Source organism: Anopheles arabiensis, chromosome 3 (assembly GCF_016920715.1).
Source record: "Anopheles arabiensis isolate DONGOLA chromosome 3, AaraD3, whole genome shotgun sequence".
Lineage (NCBI taxonomy): Eukaryota > Metazoa > Arthropoda > Insecta > Diptera > Culicidae > Anopheles > Anopheles arabiensis.
This window is the reverse complement of record NC_053518.1, coordinates 68,075,923-68,101,241: the sequence shown is the minus strand read 5'-3', so window position 1 is coordinate 68,101,241 and position 25,319 is coordinate 68,075,923. Positions and strand designations below refer to the sequence as shown.

At 42.8% G+C, this 25,319-nt stretch overlaps 2 protein-coding genes and 1 long non-coding RNA gene across 3 annotated transcripts in view; all 3 read right to left on the bottom strand.

Moving 5' to 3' along the window:
- Window positions 1–121: 121 nt before the first annotated feature.
- On the bottom strand, window positions 122–1,760 carry LOC120900406 (TATA-box-binding protein 2). The gene is made up of 4 exons (XM_040307362.1): window positions 1,670–1,760; window positions 1,253–1,516; window positions 731–1,171; window positions 122–657 (listed from the first exon to the last, which is right to left on the bottom strand). The coding sequence occupies exons 2-4, from the start codon at window positions 1,505–1,507 to the stop codon at window positions 382–384; spliced, it is 972 nt and encodes a 323-aa protein (XP_040163296.1). The 5' UTR covers window positions 1,508–1,516; window positions 1,670–1,760; the 3' UTR covers window positions 122–381.
- A 4,356-nt stretch (window positions 1,761–6,116) lies between these two features.
- On the bottom strand, window positions 6,117–9,381 carry LOC120900407. Its single transcript, XR_005739199.1, has 2 exons — window positions 9,330–9,381; window positions 6,117–7,388 (listed from the first exon to the last, which is right to left on the bottom strand). It is a non-coding gene; the product is annotated as an uncharacterized LOC120900407 (long non-coding RNA).
- A 273-nt stretch (window positions 9,382–9,654) lies between these two features.
- The window catches only part of LOC120900702 (calmodulin), a 32,196-nt gene continuing 16,531 nt past the window's right edge, over window positions 9,655–25,319 (bottom strand). The window contains exons 4-5 of the mRNA XM_040308064.1: window positions 15,638–15,880; window positions 9,655–10,056 (exon numbers count right to left, since the gene is read on the bottom strand). Of these exons, the coding sequence (XP_040163998.1) occupies window positions 10,028–10,056; window positions 15,638–15,880 (272 nt within the window). The 3' untranslated portion in view covers window positions 9,655–10,027. The remainder of the gene's footprint in view (window positions 10,057–15,637; window positions 15,881–25,319) is intronic.

Genomic DNA, 25,319 nt, shown 5'->3' with positions numbered 1-25,319 from the left:
AATGTCCATCTATCTTGGAGGTCTTGGAGATAAGGTGTAGGATACGCGTTAACAATCTGGAATCGTGCCATCACAAAGGAACCTTACAATAGGACTAAAACAAATAACGGTCATAGCATCATTTCACTTCTACCGCACGACGAATTCCAACGGTTTTTCGTTTTATTCGGAAACATTTCGCTTCGATTGTTCTTCACTTACTTAATAATGCTGCTTTTTTAGAAAAATGCGCGTCAAGCGTTGCCCCCCTCCTCCTCTTCCTCCTTCTCCTCCCCGCGACAACACTTGCCTACGAGAGAAAACGAATAATAGGTAAAACAGCAAAACAAAAAAAAGTACCCACCCTTTCCTTAAAGTTCTCCCCCTTCCCCCCTCCCCCCTCTACTGTTTCTTGAAGCTCTTTAGAATCGGGTAGATGTTTTCGAACGCGTCGTAAATCTCCTGCCGCACCTTAGCCCCCGTCAGCACCACCTTGCCGGACACGAAAATGAGCAGCACGATACGCGGCTTCACCATACGGTAGATCAGTCCGGGGAACAGTTCCGGCTCGTACGAGCTGAACCGACCGTGCGTTAGCACCAACCCTTCCAGCCGAATCGGAAACCGCACATCACAGCTGCCCACCATGTTCTGTACCTTAAAGTCGAGGAATTTGGCCTAAAAAGGGAGAGAGGAAATTAAGCTAAATTGGTCCAAGGCCACAATTGGTGTCATCCTTCGCAATGCGTACCGTAAAGCCAAGCTTCTGTATGATGCGCGCGTACTTTCGCGCCGCCAGTCGCGAATCGTCCTCACTCTTCGCGCCCGTGCACACCATCTTGCCGGAGGAGAAAATCAGCGCGGTCGTGCGCGGCTCCCGGATGCGCATGATGACCGCCGCGAAACGCTTCGGATTGTACTCGGCGTTACGGGCGTGCAGAGCAATTTTTTTGAGATCGAGCTTGCAGCTCAGGTTCACCGTCGAGACGATGTTTTGCAGCTGCGGCAGGATGGCCGGTTCGCTCGGCGTCATCGGCGTCATCGGGGTGGCGGGACCCATCGTCTGGTGGATGTTGACGCTGCCGATGTTTTCCGGATCCCGCACGCTGCCCCCGCTGCCGCTCTGCGGGTGGCTCGGTGTTGCTGCCGCCTTCGATTCCGTCATCGGCACCATCGGTGACATGAGACTTTGCTGAAAGGGGGGCAGAAAAAGAAAGGATTAGAAAGGACCATAGGAGCAAACGAGAAATCACCAAAAATCCAGTCCGCTTACCGGTGTCTGTGGTTGAATCATGTTCTGGGGGGTGGAGAAGCTGGGCGCGTACGTGTGCATGCTCTTGCCGGACGTCGAACCGATGGCCGGCATTGTGTAGTTGCTCGAGCTAAGGCCACCCATCGGGGTCATGTGCGGCATCGACTGTTGCTGCTGGTAGGCGTGGGGCAGAATCTGCTGATCCTCCTCCGGCTGGTGCAGCGGTGTCCCGATGCTGGGGATCGAGAATCCCGGACTCGGCAGCATCTGATCCATGGCTGGTGGCTGGCAAAGGTCGCGGTAGCGTGTAAACAAGCGATGCAAACAAACCTTCCAACCGCTACGAATAGGCACAACGCGACGCTGTGGCGCTTTTCGAATGGATGCCTTGTGCCGTTTGGGATTGACGCGTTTGCCGATCCAGTACACACAACTTACTATACGAAAATGCCGGGAATATGGTGCGAAATCAACAGAAACAGCCAATTCGCGTCCAAAGTGTTGTTTCTTGTTGGCTTGTTTTGGCAAACACTCGTTTGACAGCTCGGCTGTAGGACAGAATTTGACGCGTATGACAGTTTCGATTTCTGAGCGCGCACAGTGGGAAAGTGTTCGCACTTTGGCCAAATTCGAAATTTGATTTAGAAACCGTTGCAAATTGTACGTTTTTTAAAATCATCTGCGTAATGCCAACATAGCATGAAATTAAGCTTACTTTCAATGAATCAGACCTGTATTTAATTCATTAAGGATTTATTGTGACCATTTCTAAACGTATAAACTACGAACTAGCTGTACCACGTGTTCGACGTGTAGTTTTCTAAATCTAGCGCGAATTGAATGAATTCAATATATTTATGTTCAAAAATGCACTTACAAAACTAATCCAACTTACCCAACATAATTCATTTTCTTTCTTTGTTTCTTTAGCTTACCTTTACGGCCACCACAAGCACAAACAAATACATAAAACTCGTGTTATAGTGTTCACCAAAGAAAAACTTTACTCCCCCTGCAACAAGGATTTCCGACACAAAGTACAAAAGAGAGTTTTACACAATAAATATATGGCAACCGATCAACGACGCGATCAATCGAAAACTGGGATTGGCTTTAAAAATGGAAACACGCGAGACGCTCCACCTCACTTGCGCGAGTTAACGTTCTGTTTCTGAGTTGTTGGTTGCTCTGTTTTGTTTTACAGTTTTTCAAAAAAAAAAAGAAACGTTTTAATATATGTTGCTTTGTTTAAAGCCCGGTTTCTGATCTTTTGTTTTGTGTGTTTCCTGTTTGTTTTCGTTTTTTTTCTTTAAAATACAAATACTTTTAAAAAATAACACACATTAAGAGACACAAGCAAAACAGCACTAGAAGAAAGAGGGAGTTTTGTTTTGTGTTTGTGTCTTTCTTTTTTTTTCTCTTTTTTTGTTGTTGTTTGTTTTTTATCCCTTTCTTGTTCACTTTTGATGTTCTTTTTTCTCTTTCTTTATGTCTCAAGTAGGGTAACTGTACCAGTTTTCGGCAGGCTAGTGCAGCAGTTTCACAAAAATTGCTCACACATCAATATTTTTCATTATTTTTCTTGAAAGTGTTGTTATTCTGGTTGATAAACTATCATAGTATGTTACAATATTTTTTATTTGCCGGTTCAAATCCTTTTTTCATAAATATTCGCGAAAATGCAAACATTGATTTTGCTCCTATTTTCGGCAGTTTGTTCCTATTTTCGGCAGGCTGTGTTCCTATTTTCGGCAGCGCGAATACGGGTCAGAAAATGTTTGTACCAATGTGAATATGTACAAAAAAATGTTTAAAGCAATTTAACACTCTTACTTTCCTAAGATTGGTGTTAAAAAGCATTTTAATTAATAATTTTATGTTGCTTATTTTGGCCCGATTTGACAGCCATTTTGATGCGACGTTTAAACAGAGCAGCCATTGACAGTTTGATGGTTATAGCGCAAGGTGTGTTTATTAAGGAGGTGAATTGTTAGCGCGTTTTCCGGGCGCCATCATTGAGTATTGTTATGTCAAATCGCATACAATTTTCTATACCCCCCTCCAGCCCTCCCCGATTTTAATACCGGAGCCCACAGTATTGTTATGTCAAGTCGTGAAATGTCAATTTGCTCTGAAGCACTTCACCTCCTAATATCCATACACCTTGGTTATAGCGTACGGTGCGAACTGGCTTACAAATATTTATTTTTCTCTTAAGTTAGTGCATTGTTTAACGTAAAATTGGTGATATTTGGTACAAGAAAGGTCATATTATGTGTCGACATACGCATTGTAGTGTTTTGATCAATTTTAAAAGGAATATTCAGCCAAATTCAAAGTGTGTTATTGTTCCGAGTTTCGGCAGGAGCCCACAACATTGAGCTGTCAAAAATGAACATTTACTGTGTACCTATTTTCGGCAGCATTTAAAGTGAAAAATAACCTGTTTATCGTGTTTTTAAAATTCCGAACAAGTTAGAATAAATTAAATAAGCATAAAATCTTTAATATACATCACTTTTTCATTGTTTTACTGTTCTGGTTCTCTTAATCACAAAACCTGCCGAACGATTGGCTGACAGCAAAGCTGCCGAAAAAAGCACAATTTATTTGATATTTTGGAAAATACGAAATGAAATGGTGTGAAACTTCGTATGTGAATATCAAATAAGTACAGTTTCACTGCAAAATTGTATTTTGTGAAATTTTTTACCGCATTTGTGCAGAATTTCACGTTTTTAGCTACTATGCCGAAAATAGGTACACTGCCGAAAACTGGTACAGTTACCCTATAAGTAGAGATTATGGCTGTGTATTCGTGTACGTAGTACAACAAAGCACAGTAATGGCTTTGCCGTCTCCTCTCCCTAAACAAACGTTCCAAGAGAGGGTTAAAGAGTGTTGTTTACTCATGTGTGTAGTTATTTTTTTGTGTACGTTTTTGTTTTCTTTTAAACTATTTCTGTCACAATAATAATTAGTAGTAAACCGCGCAACCAACTGGAATGCTTCTGCCTCGTTTACCAGTGGGGGAAAAGTTACTTTTATCTTTTCTCTTTTACTCTCTAAAATATATTGTTTTCTTTGAACTGTAGCCAAGCTGCCGATTCGGTTTTACATTTCCTTTTCCTTTGCTTCTTTCTCTTTTCCAACAAATATTTGTTGTGTGTATTGTGTCTCTTTGTCTTTGTTATCTTAGTCTTTTTTTGTCTTAACTTGTTTAAACTGTGAATAAACTGCTGTGTTTATCTATTGATGCGCTAATCTTTTACATCTTTTGCATTAGCAATTGGCAGAGCACACGGTAATGTTTCTGTATTTCATTGCTTTTTTTTTCTAACGGTAGCAAAGTGTTTGCCTTTATATACGGAGGGAAGAAAGAAGAGGAAGTAGAAATTGGAGTTGGTTTAGAGTAATAGTACAAACATTTGTAGGCGATAGTAAGCAAACACACAGGGCGCGCTTCTAAAATACAGCTTTGCTCAGCCAAAAACGCACACAAACAACGTACACATCGAGGACAACCACACACACTCACATACACAAACACACACACGTAAGAGACACAATAGAATGTCAATGTGAAAAAATGGGCATGCAAGAGGCACAATCTATCAATCAATTAAGGCGAATATTTGATCTGTTGAAAAGTTTCGGCTGTTTCCTCCCGCCCCTTCAAGGGAAAGTGTAGAAAAACTGGTGTTTGTTTCTATAATGTTTAAGGAGCAAATGGTGAATGGTGTGTAGTAAAAACGCTTACAAAAGTAAAACATAAAAATATAATCACAAGAGCGAAAGAGAGAAGGAGAGAAAAAGAGAATAGGTAGTAGAGAGTGCTCTTCAGCTGTTTATTAATTATTATATTTGTTTGCCTTCATCTCTGCCTTGCCTTCAAACGACCAACACACATCAGTATCCTCGCTCTCTCTCTCTCTGTATTTCAAATGCAATTCCCATATCCAACGGGCTTCCCAAAACACGCAACCCTATCCTCCTTCTCCTCCTCTGGCCTACAAACCCTTCTTCCAAACGAATCCCTTCCGTGCCACGTGGGCGCCCGTGCGCCTCCATTTACGCAGCGCGCACGTTAAAGCGCAACCCACAACACTCTGCTACGCGTACGCGGGAGGTGTTGCGCGCGCTGCAAACACTCACGCACATGAACTAATGCATACGCACATACACAAACGCACACACACACACACGCGCGCGATCGCACGCAACAGTGTAGTGGTGGTGGTGTAGTAGGCGATGGTGGGGATTTTTGTGTCAAATCTGTGTATGTACGTTTCTTCCTGTCTCTTACTCTGTGTGTGTGTATATATATAGATATCTATACTGTATTAATATATCTTCGTTCTTTTCTGCTTTCCCTCTCTTCTTTTGACGCTTTCTATGTTCTGTTTGTTTCCAGTTTTGTGTTTTTTTAATCTACTAGTGTACCTGTTTGCATCTTACTTTTCTTCTTATGCTTTGTTTTCCTCTTTGTTACTTTTGCATTACAACACCTTCTGTTTTTCTTAATTTTGTTGTTGTTGTTTTCACTTGTTCCGTGCTTTTTTAATTGTATATGTGCATTAATGCGCCAACAATTTTCAAAATGCTGCTGCTGCTGCTGCTGCTGTTGCTGCCACTGCTGCTTGCCTTTGCTTGCTACTGCTCTTATATTTTCCCTCTTCTCTTTTGTATGCGTATGTATGTGTGTGTGTATTTGCCTATGTTTGTATTTGTTTGTGTGCGAGAAAATTGTTGTAATTAGCTGTTTTCTTTCTGTTATCTGTTGTTTTGTAGTTTTTTTTGGGTTTGTTATTAGGTTTTATCCTTTTTTTATGCTCGTAGTGGGTTTTGCTTGGTTTTTTGTTTGTTTTTTTTTTATTTAACTTTGTTTTTTTCGCTGTTTACCTCTCAACTAACAAACGCGACAACGACGACGACAACGACGACGAAAGAAAGAAAGGAAGAAAGGAAGAAAATGTCTTTCTTTTTGGGAGTTTTTTGTATCGTGTGTAGTAGAGCTAAGTGTGTTCGTTGATTCCTAACTTTGTTTTGGAATTGTTTAAACGGTTTTGTTGTGTGCTCGAAAGTCTGTGAGTGTGTGTGTGTGTGTTTGTGTGTGATTGTATTGTTTGCTTGTGTGTGTTTTTTCTTCTTTTAAATACGTTCTCTCTTCTCTTACTAGCTTGGTAGTAGTAGTAGTTCTTTAGTTGAAAAGCTCTTATTTTTATCAATAATGAGTTACTTACTGCATTTTTATACTATCTTTTGTGTTTCTTTTCTCTTCTCTTTCTTCTTATGCTTTGTTGTGTGTTTTTAACTACGCACTTATACCATTCATTACCATACACTATATGCGGTGCTGTGTTTTGCAATATTCGCTTCGCATTGCATTCTAAGGTGGATTTTTGTTTTGTAACTGACAATTTGCTGACAAACGTTTTCATGTTAAACATTGATTAAACCGGTGTTAACTGACATCTTGGACACCATACACTTCCTCGACACTCCCTCTGCTACTAAAACCCGAGTGAGACTATCATATACGGTGTGTGTATGCGTGTGTGGGTTGGTTACTTGCTTTCTTTTTCTACAGCGTAAGAACGTTTCATAAACGTGAGATGGAGTTGCAAATCGTAGTCGATGTGTTTTGTTTTTTTGTCCGAAGGATACAACACAGCTGCTTCTTCTTCACACACACACACACGCAGCCACCGGTTCATTCTTCTGATTCTGTTCGTCTTAGGTCCCTCTTTTAGTGCAAGCATTTAACTACCCCTAAATCGCATTGAGGCTACTACTCTGTTGCTGTTTCGATAGCAATCGTCTTACGCACCACACATACACACTGTCAATAAGCCACTAAATGACGACAAAGAGAGATACAACTATGTTAATCAATCCAATTCGGCCATCATACTAGGATAAAAGGATAAGCTGCTATCTGCGCTGCTGCTACTGCTGCTGATGCTGCTGCTGCTGATGCCGCCGCCGCCGCTTTTGCTGTTTGCGCTGCTGCTGCTGATGCCGCCGCCGCCGCTGAGTTTGCTGCTGCTGCTGTTAGCTGAACGCTTTCCTTTGGTGTCGGGCTGTTGAACAAATTCGTGCTCGTGGTGTTAGGAGGAACACACGCAAATGCTTTGCTGAGAGACACACGCAAACACTAAAATTAATCGAACGGAGTGGTGTTAAAATAGTTTTAAAACAACGATTATGTTTAAAGTGATTTTTCAATTAAAGAAGAACAAAAAACATTCTCAAAATTCAATTTCTTTATACTTTCCCATCCTGCCAAAAGAAAAACAAAACGAGCAGAAAATCCTTTTGCATCAACAACCACACCAATCACCGAAAACAGATCAATTGCAAACCTCTCTCTCTCTTTTCCTCTCTGTTCTCGATATTCACAAACAACCAATGTCAACCAGAAACGATGTGGAATATTTTAGAGAATTTTGTATGAATATTGAAAACTGTGCGCGCGTGTGTGAAGTGTGGAATGTGGAATTGGATAATTCATTCTTTTATCCAACGAGTGGTGGGGGAAAGTGTATGTTGTGTGTTACACCACAACAAGTATTCTCTTGCAGCAAGTATTCTTTCCCAAGATTTAAAAAAACTAGCTTCACTTGTTTACCAACATAATCCACATATTAAAGAGGCCCTAAAGAGAGTAAATGAGCTAGATAAATGCATCAAAAATGCTCTAACCGTATCTTCAAGATCCTTTTTGAAAGTATTTTAGCTAGATCTTGTAAAACATATCCTTATTTTCTGATATAGCTACTAAGCTGCTAACTAATACCTTTCTGTTCTCTATTCTACTCTCTCTCTCTCTCTCTTTCTCTCTCTCTCTCTCTCTCTTTCTCTCTCTCTCTCTCTTTCTCTCTCTTTCTAACTATCTCTCTTTTTATTACATACTGCTAAACCACAGTATTCAACATTTTAAACATTTTCTTTCTAAATCCCCTCGTTCCATTATGCGCGCTAGTTGTACATTCATCACACTATCTAAAACTGAAGATATCCTCCTCTAAAAGGCTAATGCTCTTTTGGTGCTTCGATTACCTCAAATATGCCGATGGAGAGAGAGAGAAAGAGAGAAGGGAAAATTGATTTCCGTAGATTTTAGTTGTTTTTATTTTTACAAAAAAATGTACACAAATAGATTAAGGATAGTGTTTAAATTTAATTTAATTTAAATCTTTTTCTTTTCCGGTGCCTTCCTCTTCTTTCCCTCCATTCCTCTCTGACTCATTCCTCAGCTGCTCTGCTGCTGTTGCTGTTGCTGCTGCTATCTTCTCTGCCTATCTCTGGGCCTGTGGTGACCGTGGCGACTCGGCCGCCACGCGCCATTGGCCACCTTCCTACTCCCCTTCCTTTCCAATTTGCTTTCTTTCTACTCCTTTCTCTGTCCGGCGGTATTTCTTTTTTCACTCTCTACTAGCTGAATTATATTGAAATTTTGTTGTTTTGGAAAAGCTGCGCGAAGGGATTTTGTTGTGATGCAGAAGATTAAAGTGGTGGTGGTGTGTTGGTGTAGTAGCAGAAGTAGTACACTAGAGTACTGTGGTGTTGTTGTGTAGAGCAGTGGTAGTAGTAGAAGAGGAAGTAGAAGTAGATAATAGTAATAGGTAAATAGAGTAGTAATAGGGTGTTGTACACACGACGCTAGAGAATTGAGTGGAATTGCGCGGTGATGGTTGTTGCTGTCGTTAAATAGCTCTGTTGTGTTGTGTGTGTCGTGTGTGTGTGTCTGTTTGTGTGGTTATATTATTAGGAGTAAAGAGTAAAAGGTTTCATTTTTTTGCTGTGTGTGCTCCACCCTTTTGTTGGTTTGCATTATTACAATATAGGAGTTGATTGTATGCCCTTTTTTTGTTTTTCTTTCTTTTACCATTTTTATTTATCTTCTTATTTATAATTGTGGTTGTTACAATTAAAATTTTTTAAGTTATATGTGTTTTGCCTTTTTTTTTCTCTGCCGACTCTTGCTGTACCTTTCCATTTTGTTTACTTTTATTTTGCAATAAGGATTTCTCTTCGGGTTTCTCTTTTTGTTTTGTTTCTGTTTTGTTTTGTTTTTTGGAAATGAGAATTTTACCTTGTTTCTCTTTCTTTCGTCTGCGTGGGAAGAGAGAGTTGTTGTGTTGTTGTGTCTCAATGTGATGGTAGTGGGTGGGTGGTGGTGGTGGTGATGAAGAAGCTTTGTTTTAAATATTATTATGGCTGTTGCTGTTGTTGTTTATTTTTGCTGCTGCTGTTGTTACTGCTGTTGAAAGTTGTTAAAATATTATAGCTGCTGTTTTGCTATTATTTTGCTTGCTGATGTTATTTTCGGGCAGCGCTTTTTGATGCTATCTTTCTTATCGGTTGGAGATGTTATCAAAAAGCTGTTTGTTGATTTGCTATGCTTAGGTAGTGTTTTCAATTTGTTTCCATCATGTTTGTTGTTGTATACTGCTTACTGCTGTGTTATGCTTAAGAGTTTTCTTATTTAATGTTTATCTCTCGTTAGCTTTACTCTTTTCTGTATGGTTTCTTGCTCTTTTACGTTGCGTTTTTTGTTGTTGTATGTAGCTCTTTTCCACTTCCTTTCTTTTCATCATCATCATCATCATCATCCTCCTCCGCTCTTGTCTCCTCCACTCCATTAAATCCCACGCTGCATTTCTCCACCTCTTCCGCTTTTCGCTCTTTTTTTTTTTAAATCCAAATCGATAGCGTTGCGCAGCTGTTGTTGCGCGTGGCTACAGTCTTCTTAATAAACAAATAGAAAGGCGCAATGTATCGACCTGTAGCTCACTTCGATGTCATCATTGTTACGAATTCTGGAATAGTTAAGAGAGAGAAAGAGAAAGAAAAATGGTAAAACAAAACGGAAATTAGTTGTGCAAAAGAGGAAAGTGAAACTAAAAACAAGAAAAAAAAAAGAACAAGAAACTCCCTTACTAAAAAGAGTAACACTTATATTTTTACAACAAGATATAGCAAATAATGCAAGAGTAAACACTAATTAACCATCCATAAAACAAGATAAAGTGGTAGAGAGATATAAAAAAATCTTACTAGTAGAATAGGGAGTATTATGCAAAAAGAGAGGCACAAACATACGCCTTGTTGAGACACACATTGTTTGCGCCAAAACCAACTGGGGCTCTGGATGAATATATTAACATATGTTTGGCTTGTGCAAAAGAATGATCGAGCAATTTGTGTATACGCAGTGTGTGTAAGAGTAAAACAAAACAGTACAACACCGCAATTGCGTGTGTTATTCGTTATACCGGAGTAATGAGACGTTTAAGAATGGCAAGTGCTCACGACGCGGTGTCTAAATCTACTCTATATAATTTTCAATATTTAAAAACATTAAAATCAATATTTAAATGATACATTTTTCCTATACTATCTTCCAGCAACTCGAATACAGTAATGAAGTAACGCTTCTCGAAAATAGTTCACACAATAGTAGTAACGGACACACAGTGCATCGATAACGGATACTGAAGTGTCCCCGGACCTTCCACACTACGTCATCGTTCGCTGCAATTTGCTTCGGTTCTTTTTTGAAAAGAATAACCCCACAATGCCACCACACTAACTGCGGCGTCTCTCTCTCTCTCTCTCATCCACAAGCAAATATTAATAACAGTGCCATCGTGCCCAAATAACCGCAGTATTATCTTTATGGTAGGATAGGATGGCGGTGGTGGTTAGTGAGCGGATCCTACGAGCCACACTTCTCGCTAGAGTAGAGGAATATTATTAAAACCTAGGCACACACACACTCGATGTTACAGTTCTTTTTTTCCTCACAGTGCTACTTCTAGACTTTGCGCCATCGTTTTAGATGATTATTTACAGAATACTGTAGCGCCGGCTGTGTGGTTCTGGTTACAGTCGTATACACACAATGAGTTGTACTGCTGGAGTACATGCAGGGGGAAGGGAGTGCTCCCATCATCATAAGCATCACCCCTTTCAGTCTACAAAGAGAGAGGCTGATCGCGCAAAAGCGTTCGTCACCTCCAGTGTAGTGAGAATTCGAGATGCAGTACCAGTACCCGACGTATGACGTAGATAAAACTTACAAGACCGTGCTCATTACGCGCCTTGCAAAACGCAAGACTATCCTCCCTTATTTGCCCTGTTTTTTAGTCGTTGTCGGTGGACCGACCACACATGGAAGATAATTCTTCCAACAGCCAACGGTAAACAACACAAAACCCGGCACAACTTCCACTGTCAACCCGGGTGCCTGTCGAAGGGTGTTTTAGCAGCAGCAGTAGTGCAGCACAAACACCTCCCAACCTTCCCTTGCTTTTGGTAGGGTTATCCTAGGTACAACGGGTTCCAATAGTTCAACCCGAAATGACGTTGCCTTGCGCTGTACTACAAAATACTACTACCATCACCGGAACTGTATCGGATCAGAGAGATAGAGGGCAGAGCGCTATATTAAAAAGACTATTTGAACAGCAACATATGGCGGCGGGGGATCCATAAACAAATCGTAAGACGGAAGTGTAATACACAAAGTACAGTGTTGCCATAAATCTATTTAGCGCAGGTTACGACGCGCCGAGCAATACCAGAAGCATATGCTGTTGAAGCAATCTTTATTTAACCAAGAGCTGCACAGAGTTTGCAGCCACGGGTTATTAAAATGGTTATTATTATATTGCACCAGAATATGAAGCTACACTTACTAAGGGTTTTACTTGAAATCACAAACCAATTCATTAAATTGTAACATCAATTAAAGGTTTAGAAATGCATCAAACTCCATAGAAAATTCTGACGATTATGGTGCTTCTGGATCGATCATCACCTGTGTAAAAGATCGATAACAATACCCAAATAGACCATCCCGCACTACTATGGGAGGATTGAAGAGTCTAAGTCACGCGGGCAAAGCAAGTCGTCACACGCCGACAATGATATCACATGATGACGCGTGCGACGGGGCGCAGCAGCAGCAATTCCTGACCAATCTCAATCAAACCCGAAAAAGCTCTCATTACAACAAAAAAGAGAAAAACACAATTAGAAAGCGGTCCCGTGATTTCGGGTTATAAAAAGATACTGCCTCGGCCACGCCCCATTCCCACCATAAATTAACCTGTTTGTTGTGTCAATCTGGTCAATGAAAACACATATACCACACACATCCCCCATCAAAGAGAGGTGGTGGAGACCCTGAGTATGGCCGCAGGAAGACAGCGGAACAAACCCTTTCCTTTTCTGAGCTGTTTATACACCTCCGAACAAGGTTAAAAACATAACAACACAGTGAGTGGCGGTGGTGCGCCGCTGCTTCTCGATAACAAGTGATCGTGGCGAGCGTGCGGATGGCTCACCCGGCTAAAGATCAACGATCGTTTTACTTGTGTTTTTGCTGCTTCGTGTACACCTTGCGTCACACTGCCCCTTACAACCTCTCATCGTCTTTGCCCTTCGCACCCGCTTCTTGCCTTCATCTGTGGCGGTACAACATTCGCCATTCTCGTGTGTCTCACGAGCAGCAACACACTTCACCCTTCTAGAGCGATGAGTAAGCGAATAGCGCCGTGAGTAATTCATTCCCAACTCAACCGGGCAGCAGTATACACAATTGGTAGATGATGCCTACGCGACAGTATACATCCCCCGTCAGATGATGACGCTGAGACGCCTTCTTCATCCAGTGCATACAAAGCAGGATGTGGTGGCAGAGCTCGGCGAGTAGGAGTTGTAGGTAGCAGTAGGTCCAGCGCGCTTTACGACCACCCTAACACACCAAAACATGTGTGAATTTGTATTTTGCATAATTCGAGTAGACTCCCGTCGCTCCCCATATTGCGCACCAGGGGTAGTGTTGTTCGGCGGATGATGTAAATGTAATTTGCAATCAACGGTGGTACTACAACAACTCCTCCCTCCTCCAGGGGCCAATAATAGCCAAAAAGGGTTTAGTAATAAATTACAACAACATTCCAAAGAAAAAAGCATTTTTAGCAGTAACACTAAAAAGCGACAAAAAGCACGTCGCACAAAAATAGATCCTCTAACAAATCTCTGTGTGCACCAACCAAGCCGCCAACCAACACGCTCTCCCTCCTTCGCTACTAAAGGCATTTCTTTATGTGCATTATATTGAGAAAGCGAAACGGGGTCCTCTACTTTTCTTTTTGTTCGCCCTGTCGTGAGCCGACTTCCGAAACGGCACACACCACAAAAGGCTTGAAATTTATGAGTTCACGTGTTTCGCGCAACAACCAAGCTCTCCTTCCCTCCCAATATACACACACAGCATTCACGTTCGTGTGCTCCACAAGTTTTATTACGCCTTCCATCCCTGGGTGCGTGCGCGTTACCCTATACACAGGACGGCGGTGTGGTGTGTTCGTTATTCTGTTAAAAAGGCTGCCCTCTACACAATACAAGTTCTCTAGCCGGCTGCCACTGCCACTGCTGCTGCTCGCGGTTATATTTTTCCGAAACACTCCTTTCCGTTTATTCCAACAGCGTAATATCACCCCAATGAGGGGTGGTTTTGAGGGGGTGTGTGTGTGTTGAAGGTGCATCAAATATTAAACCACCCACAACACCACCACCAGCTACACCTTATTTTCGCGCTTCCACTGGTTAGGGGATGGTTAGATTTTTCGCGAAGAAGCTTTATTGCCGCAGTCGGATTTTTGCGTAACACAGAGCCCTCCCCCTTCAGCACTGTTTGCCAGAAGGGAGCGGCAGCAATGCGAAATATTTCACCCCCAAAAGCAAAAGGAGCGTGAATGTTGGCGAGGAGTATCTTTGCGAAAAATTTAAGGAGTGGAAAAGTCTGGATTGCGCTGGAAAAATTGCATGCAGCACGCAAATATAGAGGAACAACATACTGGGATGTATGGCGCAATCCATCAATTCAGGAACACTGCGAGTGCATAGTGAGCTGATTGTCATTTGCTAGATTTTTACCGCGCCAACACCATGAACATGCACATGACTGCCACACACACCGGGACAGGGGTCCTGTGATTTCAATCATGCATACGCGACTGCGGCACCCCACCACACGGGGTGAGTAGAATGAAAAAAGCTGAGTGATTTATTTTCGTTGATTTGCACAACCACCACCAAAAAGTGTTAAGCATGCGCTCCCAGAGCTCTGACCTCTAGGATTTTCGTGCATTCAAATCATCAAGTTTGCTCGGATGGGTGGTGTGTGTGTGCTGTTGGTGGTCCTTTGAAGAACCTGTCAGAAGAGTTTTACACACATCCTCACACAAAAGGATCCTTCCCTTCATCAAAACTGCAACACACACAGACACGAAACACAACCGCCAAGTCAAACACACATCATCTTCTTTCATTCAGACCCCGTCTTGTTTGCCTTTGAAGGTAATGGGCTTGGCGCTTCAAAGTTACCATGTAAAAGCACGATCCCTCTACTATCTCCCCTCTTTGCACACACATATTTGGCAAATCCTTTTTCCTTTTCGTCGGAGAATAATACTTCTTGAAGGCAGAACAAAAACGCGGTGGCAATAAAAAAAAAGAAAGAGGGAAGACCTTGTGCAATATATGCACCACGACCGAAACCTTCACTTCTTCAAAGGCTGTTTTTCTAGTGGATTTGTAAAAAGTGCACAGAGGAGGCACCCCAAAAGGCGCACGCGTGCCTGTGTGTGTGTGGTTGTTACAGAAGGAGGTGTAGTGGGCGGTAAAGTGAATGGTAAAGTCAACAAATGATTGAAATGCAACTTTCAACAGTGTCATTCAGGGATGAGTGACTGCAAAACGAAGCAAGAAGTGACTTTGAGCCAACTGGTCACACACAAAAAAGTTTGAATTATATTCCTACAACAGGGCAGAGGCACCCATTTCCTGCAATGTAAAACGAAAATGTTCAAAAGTCAAAACCATCGTCGCATGTTTACTCATAAAGTAAGCTCTTATTGGGGAGCTGGCGCTCCGCACTGGACACGAAACACGAAGAGGAGCTTGACGACGCAAAAATCAAAACATGACCCTGGCAACATGCTGATGGCGCAGTATTCTTTGTATTCTTGGAGAAGCCGCCGAGAGTTTGTTGGCTCGTTCGGTGGTGCCTGGAAGAGCGGTGCTATGAAACTAAAACTCTGCTATATTCCTTCCTTCTTGCCGCTTTTACGCTTGTATATATCGATCAAACGGGGTTCGATTGATTTGCACCAATCTGTCCATACACACACACCAACACAAGAAAGGACGACAGAATTTGTTTGGCTATTACCTCCATCGAAATGGATGTTAACCACGCCAGGTAGTGGTGGATAGAATGTGAAACTAAAACAAAACAAAAAACCATTGCTTCTCTTGCACAAAACAATAACACACTGGCTCTGCTTCGAAACAATGCTTGGACTGGACGCCAAAGGCAACTCTTACCTTCATAATTAACCTGGCCATCGCCATCTATATCGGCTTCACGGATCATCTCGTCGACCTCCTCGTCTGTTAGCTTCTCGCCCAGATTAGTCATGACGTGGCGCAGCTCAGCTGCAGAGATAAAACCGTTGCCGTCCTTGTCGAAGACTCGGAATGCCTCCCGGATTTCCTCTTCACTGTCCGTGTCCTTCATTTTACGAGCCATCATTGTTAGAAACTCGGGGAAATCGATCGTGCCGTTACCTGTGCGCGCCAAGAAAATTGGAAACAATAGTAATATTAGTAATCATGTAGGTAAAGGCAATGACAATATAGTTTTAGGAAGTAGTTTTATTTCATGGAACATTCGTTAGACTCATCAATGCAATACATTCCAAAATAGTAAAGAAAATTACCCAAAAGATGCTGTTGCCTCACAAGCTACCTAAAATCATGTCTATTTAAATTTCATCTACAAAAGTCAAATCGTCAATAATACAATAAGAAAGGCGCAAGAACACACAAGCCTAGAATCAGCTTAATCCCGTACATATTCAATATCTTATGCGCTACAAAGCAGACTTACAGCACCATCAGGACGACCTTCCCAGTACGTACATATATAAATATGTGAAATTATACGCATGTGTAGTAGACACCTGTAATGGACACCTCCGCTGGGGTCGCAAACGAAACACCTTCGCCACGCCAAGAAAGGAGCAGAGCCCAACACCTTATGGTCAAAGGAGCAAAGCGCTACAGGCGCTTAAATATATTATAATGCTCCGTTTTTCTTCCAATTCCAAGAAGTAGACCATACAACACAGTAAAAAAGATACTCAAGGATGTACCCTCGCTTGTGTTTTTGCCATGGATTCCAGAGCAAAAGGTAGACTCTACCTGCCATACACTTGACTGTACATCTTTGCTTGCGTAATGCCACGTGTGGAGGGTGGATGTATCGATTTTTCCCCGTACTATATGCGGGAACGTATATTTGAATGTCTTACTGTAACGAAGAAGAAGCAGAAGCGAGGGTAACAGCAGATTTCACCACAACATGGAGAAACACACCTCTACCTAAATCACAATCCCGAGTCGCCCTAAGAATACACATACAAAGCATACACATCCAACTACACCAGGGGCACACAACACGCCGATGTTACCGTTTCCCGCGCAGGAATCAATTTGGGGGGAGGGGGGGGGGTGTGGCGTCGGTCAGTGTGTAAAGGTGTTTTCGATTTGAAAAATTAATGAACACAAACGGTAGACTGATTGAACCATTCTCCCCCAAAAGGCCGTTTTTAGTTTGCTTCTTTTGGTAGGCAATAAAAAGCGCCTTGGGGGAGATTTTAATGTGTCAGTGTGTCCTTGCAGACATAACAAGGGCTAACAACGGTGGCGCCATGTTGCCCACCATGGTAGCTTAATTTTGGGGAGAAGAAGAATGTTAACCAAAAATTAACGTTTAATGTTTTTCATCGTATAACGTCATTGGCAAGAATTGTTGAACACACAAAAAAGCATATCCCAATGTCATAGAATGGACACAAAGAACTTTGGAGCAAGATCTTTCTGCTCCAAAAATAAATTGAACAAGACTCCAACGACCATCCATGCCCTTTTAAAATAAGGCTTCATACTTTATAGCAAACTAAATTAATTCTACGATATTGTTATCCTCCCTCTCTATCTTCTCTTGTGTATAATAGAGAGCATTCTGATCTGATTTCTAATCTCGGAAAAAGGTTACTATTCCAAATCCGAACAGAGGAATTATTGGTGGTGGTGTGGTTACTGGTAATTGTACAACCACAATCGCACCAACAAAATAGGTTGCGCCTCAAGCTCTTTTGCTATGTGTAACCACCACCAACTAACCCTACCACCCTCTTCTCGGTTCGATAGACTTCCCTTCCTGCCTTATACACCAGAGCGGGGACAACAACCCAAAAGCAAAGGACACAAGCCGCAGAGCACGAAGAACCTTTCAATCGAGTACAAACCCCCCGCCGATTGAGGACGCCAACGCCGAGGACTAGGGCATGATTGGCAATAGAGGTCACAAGATAAGGGATTGTTGTGTACCAGAGCGGGAGGACACGTTCTTCTTCTCCTCCGTCATCCGCACCACTTCTGGGGGGCGAAGTGAAATAGAGGTTTCGCTATGAAGTATAGTGAACGACGACTACTACTACTACTCCTTTCGCCCGAAACTTTACCCATTATCCATAAAATCCAAAAAGGACCTGGGAGCAGCGGCAACCCACCAAACCCGCCGAGAAAACCAGAACTCATTGGAAAACGTTCGGTAAAGGGAGCGAGAAGCCGACAATTGGGGAGTAGTAGTGGTGTTGTGAAGAGTGTATGAATTGATACCCCGAAAGGGCACAAACGACGGCGGCACTGATTTTCCCATGGCCGCACACACCGGGTTGTGCTGGTGGTGGTATCATAATGACTTGCCCCCACCCAACCGATACTTCAGTGGCGAAGGGAGGAGAACACTACAGCGTAGAAATGATTGGCCAGGATTTCGGGAGAAGTGGTGGTATCCAATAAGGGAACGAAAATTTATTATAATGTGTTTCGTTGGTATCGTAACTGTGGGAGCGGTGGTTTAGTTTTCGTACAGGGCTTTTATGTCAAACTAGCGTGATTACGAACGAGCTTTCCGTACATCTATGTGAAAGGACAGTAGAGACACCAACACCACCGCGCTCTCTCGGTCCAGTCTATGTTATGTGTGCCTTGTCATTTCCTATCTTGGTGTAAGGTAGGCATGATAGCGAGCGAAGAAAAGCTCATTTAAGGCGTCGGCGAGTTTACGCACCAGACCGAAAGCTATCTCGTAACCGATTCGATCCGTCCTTTCAATGCCGTGGAGACACACAAAAAAGGAAATACCGAGGAAAATCGCCAGTAAAATCCTACCATCTGAAAAGTAACAGTCGAAAGGACAAAGTGTATTTGAAGAATTTGTTTACTGCGCCATGGGGGTGGCCTTTTCTATTGATCCTCCTTAAAAAGTTATGCGAGCCTGGGGAGAGCTGACGATACAAAAATATTACACAACAAGCAGCACCCACACACGAGAAGCCGGCGTCGGCGATGATTTCCCTTTCATGACAAATTCGACGCACTTTATTGTGTACAGCCCCGGCCATCGAAAGGACGAAAAGGACAAACGAGGCGTATGAAGCCCGTGCAAGGAAAGAATTTACTCCCATAAAATAGTTTCTCCTTCTAGAGGAACACAAAAGGAAGAAAAAAAAAAGCTTCACAAAACTTTGCGTTCTCGGTGGCTGGTTTCTATGCGTGTAGCTGGTAATAAATATCATTTTCATTGTATCTCTATGGTAATCAGGGATACTACACACCAGTGTAGGAGGTAACTGTCTACAATACAAGGTAGCGAACAAAAGGACGTCACACACATATCCTCTCTTCACCATGCGGCAGCAGCAAGAAGTATGGCTAGCGAAAAGCACACCATCATCATACATCACCACCACCGCGTAAATCCCAAACAAACTTGAACGATTTACGAACGTGTCATGAAAAGTAAAACTATTCACGGCGAATAAAACTGTCTCCCGAAAGCGCTATCGCGTTCTCGACGGCGCCTAAGCAAGGAGCAGGAGCCATCCCCCGCTACGGGCTACAGTGTCCTTTTTCACCCGTTGATTCCCACTGACGGGGACACGGCAAAAACGTGCCCTTCTTTGGACCAGCATAAGCTTTTGCGATGTGACACATTTGTGTAATATTTCTTTTTTTTTTTGGTACAGTGTCCCACCGTACGATTGTGGTAGGCTAACAGAGAAGACGTGGATAAGAGACCACTCTTTCTCACTCGCCTAGCCAATAAATTTCATCGTTATCCTTTCCTGCGTTATATTTACTGCCTTGATTTTGGCGATTATTTATGGGGATCCTGTTTCTTTTCGTAGCCTTCTCACACACATGTAGCTGCGTCATGCTATCTGTTAAGCAGCTAAATCCAATTACCGTATTGGTATATGTATTACATTACCGTTTCTCCTAAAATGATATTCAAAAATTAAATAAAAACAAACAAAGCAGTAACTAAATTATTCGAAGGACCCACAAAACAACATGAAATGAAATAGAATGTTAGGTTTCGATTCGAAAAAAAAAAGATTAAATTTAGCACAATTTGACAACCACTAGGAAGAAAATTAAATTCTTCGATCTATTCCCTTGTTCTCTCGCCCACGGCTTGTTTGAAGCGAAGGCATGCAAAAAGCTCTATCGCGCGTTTTGTAGCTGAAACACAAATACACAATCGGCATACCATAAAAAGGCAACGAACAAGAAATGGGAGCCATTTTTTGCAGGATTTTACAAGCATCCTTATGAAAAGTGTGGAAGGGCGTCATCGTAGGCATCTTTTCTCTGCTCTTTTGTTCGGAGCTGGGGGAGAAGTTCTTTACTCTTGTAGTCGTCGTACCCCGGTGAGGGGGTGGAGAGGTGGAAGGTCCAATATATCTAGCTTTTCAAAAGCATGACAGTCAAAAGGCCAAACCGAGCGCCGCCAATCTTCGAATTGCCCCGCCGCATACCAGTGCAATCAAGGACAGCCGAGTAAGCACAAGCACATACAACACCACCGAATGCTATTGTAAGTACACACTTCTTCTCCTCTTCTCTCTTCGTTTAAGTCCAATACCCAATATCAAAGCGCAAATGGATGCCACCAACTCGAGCTACCGCCGTTGTGCCTCCCGCTCTAAACGTTTGACCGGGAGAGCATAGCAACGTTTAACCGATAAGAAATTCCTAAAGTTCAACTATTCACAACTGGGCGGTGGTTGGGGGTGGTCGGGTTTGTGTGTACGTGGCATTTCCTTTGATGTGTGTTTTGTGTACGGGAACGCGATCGTCCACAAATGTAGATGCACGCTTCGCAAGGGAACACGAGCGAAAACATGTCCTTCTTTTCCGCTGCTGCTCCTCTGCTCGTTTGCTATATATTAATGGTTTGAACATTTTCACTCTGCTCCGGGGGGGGCTGTTAGTTTCACTGTCTCTTGCTCTTTTATTGAAATATTTGCCACGGCAGTAAAACACAAAATAAGGGCAAGAATCTGGAACAGCATCGAACGCGCCCACACACGCCCTTTTGGGACAACACACAGAGTGGCAGTGGCCACAAACGAGCATCATTTTTGGTCTCGGCAATTGCATACCAACGCCAACGAAACACGTACACCAAAAGATCACCCAGATAAGACACCAGAGAGACAAGCAGGCCTGATAAGCAATGCGCACCATGCGACACGCCGCCCGCAAAAGATAACTGCAAACAGTAACCCACCGGTCGGTCGGGTCGGTTGGTCACCTTGTTACATTTACCACACATTGACGTAATTTAACCAGGTGTGAAAAAGCTAGAAGGGCGAACCAGCTACACACTATAGTAAATGACGACATCGCGCGCATTGTGCTCTGCTCTTGGTTTGATATTGAATGTAGACATATTTGTTTTTTTAAGGAACAGAACAATAATTAGGCCTTTACGATACTTATCAGCTTTTTATATGGAGTTTGACAGCTGGCAACCTACTCCGTACAAAACCACACACAAAACTAGCCTCAGATTATTTCAGCCTCAAAGCTAGAATTAGATTCGAGTACCTGCTCGAAAAAATGGCAAAACAACGTCTTGTTTTCATTTGTCCCAAGAGGCATTAAAGAGATCAGGTGGTGGAATCTATAATCAAAGTGTATGTATTTCGCAACACCAGGTGTTCCCATAGCCTGTCTGAAGAAAAAGAAGAATAAGAAGAAGGCTTTCTGGTAACTTGACGAAAACACAAAACACACTTAAAATCTTCATTCAGAAGCAGAAGCGATAAAAATCCACCTTCTAAACATCTTGGGAAATGTCTACCTGTATATTATACCCACTTTGATAGCTGATCGAAAACTGCTATACAATGTAAATAGCTGATAGGCTGAAATTTCAGTCTACGATCTTAAAAGGGAAAAGGGGCCCAATAACGAAAGAATTATAGAAACATCATCGATTAAGGCATTCTATATGAAGGTAAAACACTTGACTTATTGTGAAATTGGGCAATGAAAAGTTTCTGAATTACATTACACAACATTTTGAAACGAAGCAGCTAATTCACACATAATAAGGCACACGCCCGTATCATCCTTATTTGTGCACAAGTCCGTAGGGATCACACAGGGATTTGAAGCTTCCGGGACAAAACGAGACAATAAATGACATGGGGTTGGGTTGGTTGGTTGGTTGGTTGCTGCTGCCATCCATTTTCTTCTAACCTGCATCAACCTTTCCTTGCGCTTAAGCTTAAAACAGCTTAAGGATACAGCAGACCAGAATTGCCTTCAGACGATGATAGAGAGGGAAAGAGCGCTAAATAGAGATTCCACTATCAGATTATTATGGTACGTGACCTGTGTGCAGTCATCGTCGTCGTCTCGTGTGTCCAACAAAAGGGGCGACAAAAAAATGCAAACCCTATGTCAAAGGACGCACACAGGCTATAATCAATCCTCCCCCAGGGGGAAGTAGCAGCAGCAGCAGGGGTCATTACATATGATGGTAGAGTGTATACAAGCCCAGTAGAATAGGTTCCGGCTAGCCTGCTTTTGGCCGGTCTTTGCGTGGTGTAGGTTTGCTAGTTGGTGTCCTGTCGCCGCCGGCTATCATTTTCCCTGGAGTGCACAAATGTACCGCTTGGTGTGCTTGCAAAATCGACCGACGCAGCAGGATGGGAGCAAAATTACGCACAACAGAAAGCTCTAGAAACTTCGAGTAAGCAGAGGAGGAAGCTTTCCCGGGACAGCTCAAGCCCAAGTATGCAAAAAAAGGTCATGTAATTCACACATTAACACTGAAGAGAAGCTTTAGTAGTAGTACAACGATACCAGCCACCATTCATGCTATAAATAAGATGTGTAATGGTTTCTCAGTATGGCTCTGCCCATTCCTTGGCAGCGTTATAACCCACTTTAAATAATGTAGAAAGTAGTTACAAAGGGTAAAAAAGGAAGTAGCAAAAGCATCGCAATACAAATACACAACTTCCACAACCCGATTATTAATGCCGGATGGAGAGCTTGCACAACATTAGATTGCATCGCTCTCTCTCGTGTATCGGGGGTACAGTAATCAGATAACACACAGTACTGTACCGTACCACCAACCCCTACACACCCCACACTCCTAATGGCAACAAATCATAATTTACATTTTAAATTAATTGTGCCCTTTTGTCCCTCTCACCCGTAACTTCTTCTTTCGGCGGTTGGCCGCTTTGCGGAAATATGATTCGTGCGCAAGCAGCAAATGGAGTCGCCCAGTACTTGGCTTAACCTTTTCATAACCATCATAGCGCGACCAACCCATCACCACCACCATCACTGGAGCAGACCTACAGCAGCTAAAGAAGGTTTGGGGTATATAATTACAGTAAGCCCGTAATAAACAACACACAACAACCCATTCACAACGTGAGTGCTGCTTCTGTTGTTGACGAGGGAATGGTACGGGGGGAGTGAGTTTAGGAGGGTCTCGGTTGCAATTTAGTATGCGGTTTTGACGACTCATGGTGACGTCAAGCCGCCACCAAATCCCCTCTTCACTCTGCTCTATATTTTCTTCCCGCCACCAACTGTGCGTTGTAAAAAAGCCTTCTTCTATCCGTACAATAACAAAACAACATCGTTTTAAACACACAAACACACAAGAAGTTGTACACTTCCGTCTCTCAAAAGATGTTGTGTACCCAGTGCTACTGCATCACAACCACTTTGTGCAAGACTATTATTTCAAAAACCACATCCGGTTAACAGCGCGCACGTGTATACTTTGCATTCGTAATTGCTCATGAGCCACAAACCATCCAATCCCCCCCATCCATCATCTCTTTATAAAGGGGAAAAAAGGGATCCTTTTTTTGTGATAATACTTGCCCTACTTTGGAGTTCACAAAACGGTACCCCCAACACCCGGGCGGGTTTTGTACAAATAGGAACTCGTTTTTTACTTCCATTTTATCACCGCAAGGTTGTAAATTACTCCATTTGACAATTTGTAATGGCCATCCTTTCCTGCTGTCTGCTAAAAGAGAAAAGAAGAGTAGAGGAAGCGGGGGAAAGGGGAAACCCATCATTCAACGGCACCGATCCTTCGCGTACAAGGAACCGATCTTGATAAACCTCCCTCGTCGTTTAGCCCACAAAACACAACACACAGAGAAGGTTCAGGGATCCAAAATAAATTGACGTACAAAGACAACAGGAGACAGAGCGGAAACTCTGACATCTTTTCCCATCACGAAACACTAATCCCCATTGCTGTTGGATGTGGAGAGTGGCGGCGCGAAGAGAGTGAGCTTTCTCGTGTATCTATATTGCTTTGATCAGCCAACAACACGGGGAAAAGCGGATTTTCTCTTGCATCTTGTGTTTCGCATGTTTGTTTACAAATTGGCAACTGCATACGGTGGGTTGTTGAGAAGCCATTTTCGGTGCCCACCTTACACTCCCAAAAAACCGACGACTTGCAGACTTTCTTCGATCGAAACAGCACAAACAAGAGGGCAAAAAATAAATCGGCTTTCGAAAATTGGACACCACCAACGGAAAAAACACCCCGAAAACACAATTCCGGCAAAAAGAAAACAACAACACAAACCACCATCATTAGGAGGGGATAAGCGAAGTGGAAGAGCGCTGGAGTGAAAAGGAGAGCTTTGTGTTCAAGAGACTAGACACCAATCCACGCACGCACACACACCACCGAACCAACCAGCAAAAGAAGCCAGGCTAAGGAGATTTGGTGGTGCCGCTTCGGGAAACTCCTAGAAAGTGCTGAAGTGCAAGAAAGCCGGAAAATCAATAGCTGCCATTTTTCATGGCAAAATTTCGATAAGGCGGCGCTGGTTCGTTCGTTCGTTCGAGGGGTGAACCGAGAAAATTGGAGCCAAATCCAGGAACCTGCACTCCTACAGCGCGCGCTGTGTCTGTGCTCCTTCTAAAAAGCCACTCATTACACTAGACACACACACACACACCATTACAGAAAAAAGACGCTCTTTCTCTCCTTCGTCCGGGTCGTTCATCCCTTCCGTGATTGAAATTTTGGTACAATTCCAAAAAAAGACACACACACACAGTGTGTTGACACGAAATTTGGGCCGCAATGACAACTCCTTGAAAGCTTTCCCAGTTCTTTCTATTTTTTCTTCTGTTTGCCATAAAAAGCAGGGGATGCGCTATATTTAACCAACCAGAATTGGGTGGGAAAATAGGAACCGAACCGGGGTTTAGGAGTGGGGGAGACGAGCGTGGAGCCCAATTCGTTTGCTTCATTTTTACTTCTTATCGATCTAAAAAAAAGGGAAAATAAAAAACGAGTCAAAAGCATTCCAATTCCTTGGAGTATTTTAATGGAACAACGAAAACAACGGCGACGATGACGATGAAGGATAGAGAGAGTCCGTAGGAGATGGATAGACACGACGCCAACAGCACCGATACACCATCAGCGTCGTCGTCGTGGTCGTCGCCACTATTCCCAACGCCGTTTCTATTTTTCCATAGTGATATCCTTGGCAATTTCCACATTGTCGTCACGAATGCCACGGGGGAAATGGAAAACAAGAAAATGGAACACAGAGCGGAAGAATTTGACGCC

Bases quoted from the DNA above. Each gene is read 5' to 3' on its own strand.
- LOC120900406 (XM_040307362.1), bottom strand. From the start codon at position 1,507: ATGGATCAGATGCTGCCGAGTCCGGGATTCTCGATCCCCAGCATCGGG. The intron at 1,172-1,252 runs GTAAGCGGACTG...CCCCCCTTTCAG, and splicing joins TGATTCAACCACAGACACCG to CAAAGTCTCATGTCACCGAT. The intron at 658-730 runs GTACGCATTGCG...CTCCCTTTTTAG, and splicing joins TACAGAAGCTTGGCTTTACG to GCCAAATTCCTCGACTTTAA.